This window comes from Rhinolophus sinicus, chromosome 18 (assembly GCF_057876585.1).
Source record: "Rhinolophus sinicus isolate RSI-liver-muscle chromosome 18, RSI-T2T, whole genome shotgun sequence".
Taxonomy (NCBI): domain Eukaryota; kingdom Metazoa; phylum Chordata; class Mammalia; order Chiroptera; family Rhinolophidae; genus Rhinolophus; species Rhinolophus sinicus.
Genome location: NC_142518.1, coordinates 17,192,647 through 17,202,500, shown reverse-complemented (window position 1 = coordinate 17,202,500; position 9,854 = coordinate 17,192,647). Strand labels below are relative to the sequence as shown.

The 9,854-nt window shown below is 39.0% G+C and overlaps 1 protein-coding gene across 4 annotated transcripts in view; it reads right to left on the bottom strand.

The window, feature by feature from the left end:
* The window catches only part of POLA1 (DNA polymerase alpha 1, catalytic subunit), a 313,058-nt gene that overhangs the window by 90,750 nt on the left and 212,454 nt on the right, over nt 1-9,854 (bottom strand). For all 4 annotated transcript variants that reach the window (XM_074324217.2, XM_074324218.2, XM_019757051.3 and 1 more), the window contains exon 35: nt 5,205-5,321. In XM_074324217.2, the coding sequence (XP_074180318.2) occupies nt 5,205-5,321 (117 nt within the window). The remainder of the gene's footprint in view (nt 1-5,204; nt 5,322-9,854) is intronic.

Here is a 9,854-nt window from a genome sequence, read left to right as displayed (position 1 = left end):
CAGGAGTGTTGGGTAGAACTTCTAGGAAGGCTGCTCAAAGAACTGACTTGGCTGGGAGGCATACCCTTTGGACTCTTCAGCTTTTTCTGCCTTGCAGCCTCTGATGGCTTGAAGGAGTTTGTGCGCCATCTTGGACCACACTGTGACCTTCAGGGTGGAAGTCTGGCACTGCCGATGATGGAGAAAGGCAGGAGCGGCCTGTGCCCCCGAGGTCACCGCAGAGCCACTGGACAGCCCACACCTGGATTTGTCACATGATACAAAACTAGTGTTTCTTGGATAGTGAATTAAACCTCTATTCTAAGCTACTGTTACTTTTGGCCTCCATTTCCTTCAGCTCAGTACAATTCCTACCTGTTACGGGTTGAATTGTATTCAGGGGCTAGAAGAAGGGGAGGAATGGGAAGTGACGTAAACGTTTTGGAAATAGATAGAGGGGGTGCACCACTGTGAGTGTACTACATGTCACTGCATTCCGACATCTGACAATTAGGTTCGCAGCTTGTTGTAACAACGTTGCTAACCTGTTTTGATATCAGAGGGATTATTCACTATGAATTTGTACCAACTGGACAAACAGTTAACAAAGCTTACTATTTGGAAGTGCTGAAAAGGCTGCATGAAAATGTTAGACGACCTGAACTTTTCACCAACAATTCATAGCTCTTGCGTCACGACAATGCACCAGCTCACACGGCACTGTCTGTGAGGGAGTTTTAGCCAGTAAACAAATAACTGTATTGGAACACCCTCCCTACTCCCCTGATCTGGCGCCCAATGACTTCTTTCTTTACCCAGAGATAAAGGAAATACTGAAAGGAAGACATTTTGATGACATTCAGGACATCAAGGGTAATATACCAACAGCTCTGATGGCCATTCCAGAAAAAGTTCCAAAATTGCTTTGAAGGGTAGACTAGGCACTGGCATCAGTGCACAGCTTCCCAAGGGGAGTACTTCGAAGGTGACCATAGTGATATTCAGCAATGAGGTGTGGAGCAGTTTTTCTTGGATGACTTCGTGAACTTAAATGTCTGACCTTGTATACACTTGAAAATGGTTAATTTCATGTTATGTGAATTTTCATCTCAATAAAAAAAGGATGAAAAAAATTTAAAGGAAGGCTAGCATCTGGTAGGAGAAGCTGTATGTAGAATTTAGCAATCTCTGCATCAAACAACTAGCACATTGAAATCACGACAGAGGGTAACCAATGACTAGGTACAGACGTTTAAGACTTTCCACCATAGTTCTAAGGTTCTCTTCCTGCACAATTCATGATTACTACCTTAAGAGAACATAGTAATTTTCATGTTTTCATCTTATGCAGAAACAAAACTCTCTCCCAGGTAGCCTGGCAACATTCTCACTGTCCCTAACCTAGTAATCAAATCAACAATTCATTCAGCCACAGCCGTTTGGAATTGTAACACATACTGATTTTAAGTTCATTACTTAACCTCTCCCTTGAAGGCTAGTGTCCAGTATGGTACACATGTTCCATTATAAAAGATTTCAACAATTTTACAACTAAGGATAATATGAGAAATACTAGAGGTGGCCCAAAGTAGGACTGGAAGTCACTTTACTGCTTTCCTCGTAAGTGGTCTTAAAGAAATTTAGTTGAATAAACAACTGAATAAAGGGCTCCACCATGGAGCACCTGCCCCAGGGGCTGTACAATTTCACAATTCATTTCTAGCACGGCCCTGGGAGTTACACTTAGACGTTTGCTCATCTGTACATCAAGAACGGAAATGTTAGTAAGACAAAGTTTAACTAACTTAGTTTAAAATCTTAGTTCCAGAATGAAAACGAAACAAAAACACTTTCTTTTTGGTGAATTACATAACACAGAATCCCCTGTGGGTTCAGATCACAGCTATACAGATTTGGCCACCTTAAGAAGTGAAAACCATGTCCTTAAAATAAGGAGATATTAAAGTGTTTATTCTCTAACTTGGGTGAGTCCTACCTTTATCACCAGTGTGGAAAAGCTTTCTATTCACTTAGGAACTTACGCATACTTTCAAGTTTTCATTCCTGTATTTATTTCCATTTCCGATCTCACAGAGAATACCTGAAGAATGTACTATTAATAACCAGCAATTATACCGTTAGATTCCCACGAATCTAAAAAAAACAAAAACAACTTTACTGATTTAAAAAAAAAAAAAGATATCTGAGAAGAGAGACACACCTAAAACCCTGGGAACAAAAGTCTCCCAGCTTTCTTCTCATAACTCTGGCCACATGAGCCAGAAGAAGAGCCAGCTTTCATACTCCAAGTCAATTCTGGAAAGTACTCAAGCCAACTGCAAGCCAGGGCTAAATGAGAGCAGATTTATTGTGTGAGGACGAGAGTGGCACAGTAAGAGGCAAGTGCTTTACTATCAAACTTGAACAATGTATTTCAAGTCCCTACCAGTCAAGCATTAGGCAAGTCTGGTGCTTTTGTCCAAAAGATATTTACAAATGCCTATTTTTGCCCAGGTATCACTTTTATATAATCTAAGAAATGTTAAACTAGCTTTATAAATAAGGACATGCCCTGTTCACTGATACGTCCCTAGCACCTACCAAAGTGCCTAGGATATAGGTGTTCAATAAATAATTCTTAAATGAAAGTAATACATGATTGAGACACAGCAATCCAGAACTTATGAACCAGATAAGCATAATCCTGCAAAACTAACACTTTGGAAAAGTCTATGGTAATGACAACGATCCTGTCCATCACACCACTGATTGTGGAATGTCTCTGGACCTACAGCAAGTCCTCGAATAACGTCACTTTGTTGTAACATTGATGAGCTGCTGTAGGAACTTAACTCTTGTTTTTCTTTATTAGCCCATGGTAAACCTGGTTTCATTACACATCATTTTGCCTAAAGTTGCAGAACCTATTGACGATGTTAAGTGAGGACTTCCTGTATCTCTGGAACGATGCAGCTTTTCCCTCTTACAAAGCCTAGGAACCTCATAAATATTAAGAAATTCCCCACTCATCACTAGCGACTAAAAACAGACTGTGGAAGAATGGGCTCAACCCTACCGTCAAGGTGCCCATGAGGAACAGCTAAGGACAGTATCACCAACCAGGATGCTGTGAGCCTCCTGTTAGCTCAGAGGGTCACATTCTGAGCAGCGATATGACCTGAGGAGCTAAGCTATGAACGTTTCTCTCTGGGAACCTTGAGAAATGCCTGCCCAAAATGCCAACATTTTGAGGGCAACGATATGAAGGAAAAGTATTATTTCAAAATGCCCATGTTGGTTCACTCATTTAAAAAAAGGATAATAAAGGTTCAGAACTAACCTGATGTACTAAACCACTACCAGTAACATCACCAATGTTTACTGGAAGGGTCGGATCTACTATACACTTTCCTTTTACTTCCTCTCACCAAGAAAGCAATCATAAAACTGGCTGACTTTCTAAGAAGTAATTCGATTTTCATTGAACTTCACTTGATTAGCTAGATGTTAAAGGCTCAAAGGCAGCACTGGTGCTTGAAGCAAGGTGATTCCGCTGGAGTCTACAACTGGATTGATGACTCACACTAAACAGACTTTTGCTCTCTGTGCACCTGCTGAGGCAAGTCTTGCAATGAGACTGACGTAGAAAGAATTTACTATGACAGCTAATTCTCACTTTGTGTTCCGTAGTTTAAAAAAAATCTATATTCTACTTTGCTAATTATCAAAGAGCTACAAAATTAGATCTAGAAGAAATATTTATATGCATCAAATTAAACATAAATGAATAATAATGCCCAAATACTGCAAAGGCGGTGGTAAAGCTGGTCCCCTCATCAAGTACTGGTTATAGCATCAGTTGGGATAACCCAGTAAGAAAGCAATTTGGCAATAGGAATCATGACCATATTGTATTTATGCACTTCGATATGTATTGTCGATAATTTATTCTATTGAAATATTTCAAATAACAACAACAACAACAAAAAATAAGCAGGAAAATATCCACGACAACTTTCTAGTAAAAGATAGTGAAAGTAGCCTAAAATGCCCAAGGAGAGGAATGGTTAAATTTGCATTTAAAAATTTTGGTACTGAAAGTTAAGTAGCAACAAAGATAGATGCTTAACAAAATATAAACATGATACAGAAGCATAGTTTCATTATGACTGAAACCATGTAAAACATATATATATATATGGCTATGCAAAAGAACAAGGGAATACACAACAGTGGTGGTAACTGTAGTTTCTGACTTCTTGCTAAATTTTGTGCGATGATGATATAGTACCTTAAATATTTTCCTGAAACTAGCCTGTGTATCAACCCTTTTCAGGAAAAAGATTTGAAGTCACAACTTGGTTAAAGAACCCTGCCTCTGCGTTATAAAAATAAGTAAGTAAGCAACAGGTTTCCTATTCTCTTTTCTCACAAATCCTCGGGCCAGATCAATTTGGAAAGTGAGGCACATCTCAGTCCTGTTTGGCAAGGTAGACTGCACATTATCATTTTACAGGTTCTGAGACAATCTGCATAAGCCTGTTTAACTTTGGCTGGCCCAGGGTTTGCTAGATGGACTTGGTCACAAAACCCTCTGCAAGGACGACCTTCAAACATTCCTCTCCCCAGTCTGGGAAATGCTGCTTGGGCCGATGATGCGCAAAGGAGGCCATGGAAGGAAGGCATCTAAATTACCAAGAAGATGTTTCCAGACTATGTGCTCCCCAGTTGGGAGTCACTAATGATAGTCCTATCCCTCAGGTGTATGAATTAAGGTCGAGAAAACGCTTCAGAACTACTGACCTATGGCTGCTTCTTAGAAATAATGGAATACCATACAAATAAAATAAACCCTTTAGGGTACCGTTTGGGGAGGTTTTCTGGCCCTTACAAAAGGGGTTCTGATCTAGTCCAAAGATAACAGCAATTTTTACAAAGGAATGGTATCTCTTGCCTGTAATTATGAAGTGGCAGCCAAAGAACTCTGAGTAACTGATATGAGAACTAGTCAGTTTCCTTTTTAGATATAAATATAGTATTGTTCATGACGTGAAAAAAAATAAAGCATACCTTTTTGAAGTCTGGATACTTACAAAAATAGGTGTGTGTGGTAGTAGGGTGTCTCTAAAGAGCAAATACCAAATATCTACTTCACATCGCTAAGGAACGGGCAAACACAGCCCCTACCCCTTCTACGCAGTTCTGTAGCATTACGCGACCATTACCTCTGGTCGAAGTGTAGCTTTCATGCAGACTTGGCAAAGAGGTCCGTTTCGGGAGAACTGAAGGGGAAGGCGCCGAGTTCGATTTCGACATGTTGGCTCCTCACAAATCAACCAGCCCTGGAGATAAATGAAAAAGAGAACACTTCAGACCTCTCACCACCATCGACGACACAAATGAAAACCCCTTTCATTATCAAGATAGACTCATTTCATTCAAACCTTGCTTAGAGATTCTGAAATAGCTCCTTACATTTCTTTCCTGACATGTTCATTTGACGTATGCCCCAAACTTAAGTTAGGCAACTCATCGTGTTAAAAAAACAAGTGGAAAATTACATGAGATTCTATTCCCTTTTCTTAAAATACCACCCCCACTTGGCATACAAAAAAACACCCCCAATAAAAACTTATAGGATTACATACAGAATGTAAACCGAGGGGTTTTAGCTCATTACTACAAATCATTACCAAAGGAAAGAATATACCACGTAGAGATGAATGACTTTCCCAACAGCTGAGTGATTATTGGTTACTTAACTGCTTTGATTAGTTTCCTTCTCTGCGAAATGGGCACAACAGTACTTGCTTTACAGAGTTGTGGTAGTGAGGTAATACGTTGAGAGTGCTTAGAATGATACTTGGCATAAGAGAAACACTAAATGTAATCAATTATTTTATGTAACATTAAAACATATTCTTTCACACATGTTCTCTGGAGGCATAAAACTGGCTGCCATGTTTTCAAGGACAACGTCAACTGACCACCCTTATCCAGTGGTTTCAAATAGCAACTGCTCACTTCTCTGGCCTTTAAAATCCTCTTTGCACTTTGCTCCTTCAGTTACTCTCCCCTGGTGCTCTTGTATGAATTTTCTCATAGAGATATGATAACAATATGCCTGTTATCTTAAATCAGCATTATGTTTGCTAGAAAACATACCTGTTAAACAAGGAAGACAAAACTTCACAAATGGGGCTGAGCAAACCTCAGGTGTTCTTATGAAGGCGTCAGGCTCTGGGGGCTTTAGTGCTCCATGTATTAGACATAATAAGCCTAAGGCACACTGGGGGGAAGCGCTGGGGTACGAAGGTGAACAAGGTATGTTTCCTTGTTTCACAGCACTCCCACTCGGGGAGCCATAGGCAGCGACCGACCGGACTGTCTTTGCATCTTGGAGCGTTTGGAGAGGCAGAACTTTCTGAACTGGACTTGAAAAGCAGAGAAGTGTGGTAGGTGGAGAAGGCAGGAAAGACAACTTAGGCAGAGACAACAACATGTGCAAAAGAACGAAGGCCAGAGAGAACTGTGTGACATGATTTAGAAAGGGATCAATGACATGTGTAAGCCCATTCTGTTTCTAGGCTGTTGGTCTTTTCTCGCTAGCGAAGAGCAATATATACAGAGGGTGCCAAAAAAATGTATACACATTTTAAGAAAGGAAAAAACTATATTAAAATTGTAATACTCAATATATACCGATAACAAAAGATGAATACAAGTCACATTTGACTTCCGCAGTGACAAGAGGTGCTCAAAGTGCTTCCCGTTAGTATAATTTTAATACAGTTTTTCCCTTTCTTAAAACATATGTACATTTTTTTGGTTCCCTCTGTATACACAATTGGTGCTTAATTACGTTAAGGACCTTCGTCTGCCACTCAGCGTGGCCACAGGGCGTTAACGGAAAACTACGGGATGTCTCCACTGATAGCAAAGAGCTCCCAGACACAGAGTTTCAAGAAATTACAATCTATACAGAAAAACAAGGTCCACACACTCAAAGACTAAAAGCAATTCGGTATGGTTTGGCTTTAAGAACCAAGTTGCATGGTACCAAGCCTAAATGCTCAACAACACAGAGAACGGATGGAATCACGTGGATCCTAACTATCTTAGACAAAGAACTACTACCACTACAAAAGACCATGAACTAGAATAAACAGACCAGTTGTTCTGAGTCACAGGCAACTGTTTCTTCCAATTCCTAGGGCCTATTACACATCTTCTTGATTTAAGGACATATTTTGATTCACATTTTAATATTTCTGAAACTTAGGACGGATTTATTTATGTTTCCCTCAAGAAAGTTGTAAAAACTCATAGACACAGACAATAGTTTAGTGGTTGCCAGAGGGTAAGGGGGGGTGGGGGGTGGGAGATGAGGGTAAGGGGGATCAAATATACGGTGATGGAAGGAGAACTGACTCTGGGTAGTGAACACACAATGGGATTTATGGATGATGTAATACAGAATCATACACCTGAAATCTATGTAATTTCACTAACAATTGTCACCCCAATAAATTTAAAAAAAAAAAAGAAAGCTGTTAAGTCAAGAGTGCAGTTCACAAACGATGGCCCCTCAGAATGAAAGAAACAAGATCCTCTGGTTTAGCCTGTTCTAGGCATGGGGACTATTGAGGGGGACAGTGGAGCAGACAGCAGCAGCAGGTATTACATTTTAAATGCAGCCTATAAACACTAAAGGCGAGGCTAGTTGCTTCTGGAAGTAACCACGTAGGCATATTAATAAAGGAAACAGGAGAATTCAAACAAACCATGTATGAAAAATGCAGAACTGGATGACTCCTTTATCATTCATTCGGGCTTGTTACATTTTATCTGCTATCTGAGGCTTTATACACTTTGGAATATGTATCAGTTAAAACTGTCAACCACAGTTATAATTCATTCAATTCTAAACATAATTTAAAAAAAAGTAAGCAGATAGGTAACAACCATCATGTTGAGACAATAATTAAGCACCAGAATACAACCTGGAAGTTAAAACTATTTCCTAATTTAAAAAATATAACGCTCAATAAGCTTAAAGTTCTTTTCAGATGTTTTTGAAACTTGATTCCATCAATTTACTACAACTTCATGATTCACTAGGTGCGCTGCCAACCAGAGAGATGCTCAATTGTCACCTCACCTGTTTCTAAAGCAAACACCTAACTCTATCTCTGACAGAGTTACTAACTAAATGTCCTTTCAAATCATATAGAAAACAGATAATATAATTTGTCTAGACTTCCTACCAGTTATAATTAACATGAAAGAGGTCTTTTCTTTTTTGTCACCTTTCTATTCAGTACTTATTTGGGTTTGTTTGTACTTACTATCTGTTAATCTCCCTTTACAAATGACAACAATAACTAGTGCTATTATGCATGGAAATTAAACACGCTGATAACTGTGTGAAGGGAACTGGGGCTGAAAAAGATATTAGAAGCCTGTAACTCTTTATGCCTCTTGTTTTATTTTGATAATTAAGCTTTTGGTCATGGTGTATTTTAAACAAAACTCTTCTATGGGGGAAAGAGGCCCTGATCATATTCAATATATGCTTTGCTTCCATTCAATTTTGTCAAGTACATTTTGGTTAACCCTTTGTTCCCCCCAACAAATAATAAATTGGCTGTGAAAAATCTACCTTTCAAAGAACATTTATGTTGCAAAAAATAAGTATGTCAGGTCTTTGAAAAAATTCCATGATGGGGCAAATCTTACATTGCAAGATCTCATAGCGAATTTTACCTCTCATGGGTGATAAAAACAAAGCAAGTTAAAATACTAACAGTGTATAAATTCACTTTGATTTATCACTCACAAGGACAAAACTAAACTTATTTTCATTTCCCATGTTGGGAAGTACCATGTTTCCCCGAAAATAAGACCTAACCAGAAAAATCAAGCCCTAGCATGTTTTTCAGGATGACATCCCCTAAACATAAGCCCTAATGCATCTTTTAGAGCAAAAATTAATATAAGACCCAGTCTTATTTTTGGGGAAACAGGGTCATGTACAGCCCAAAGCTATGTTACCAGGTCAATCGAAAAAAAAAAATTAATAAAGTGTAGTCCAACCTACAGAAAGGTTTGGGTTTTAATAAAAACCTCCAGAAGCACTCTAAGGATGCCTACCATCCAAATATGTCATTTTATTATGCAATGTCACACCTAAATACCAAATTGTCATAACCAACAGATGTCAGGTCATTAAATTTTCAGATGGCTTCCAAAATCATGTTTATAAGTAGAGGGTTCAAAAGAGGTGAAGCCAGCCTGTCCAATAGCAAAACAAACCTTTTCAAAAACATGGAAAGATCTATCACCTGTTGTTTTAGTCTCAGTATCACTAATTCCTTGAAATCATTGTGTAAGAAATTGTGTCAAAGGCTGATTGGTTCTGATTGCTAAATTATATTTCTGAGACCTCAACTAAAATGGTTTCTGTTTGCACATGCTAAAAAGGGATCTATTTCCACATGTAACTGAGGCATTCCTGGTAGTTGCCCCTTAAACACAAACTTTTTAAATTTGTGTACATTTGTAGTTTTAGAAGGATGCACGCACATCTGATAAATCATCCAGACCTAGAAATCTGGTGCATAGGAGGCACTCAAAAATATTTTAGTTACAGTAGCCCCCCCCCTTATCTGCAGTTTTGTTTTCCGTGATTTCCGTTACCCGCGGTCAACCATTCTGAAAATATTAAATGGAAAATTCCAGAAATAAACAATGCATATGTTTTAAATTACGCGCCGTTCTGAGTGGCAAGATAAAATCGTACACAGTCCCGCTCCGTCCGCCCAGGTCGTGAATCACCCCTTTGTCTAGCATCTCCAGTGCAGAGGCTCTCTGCC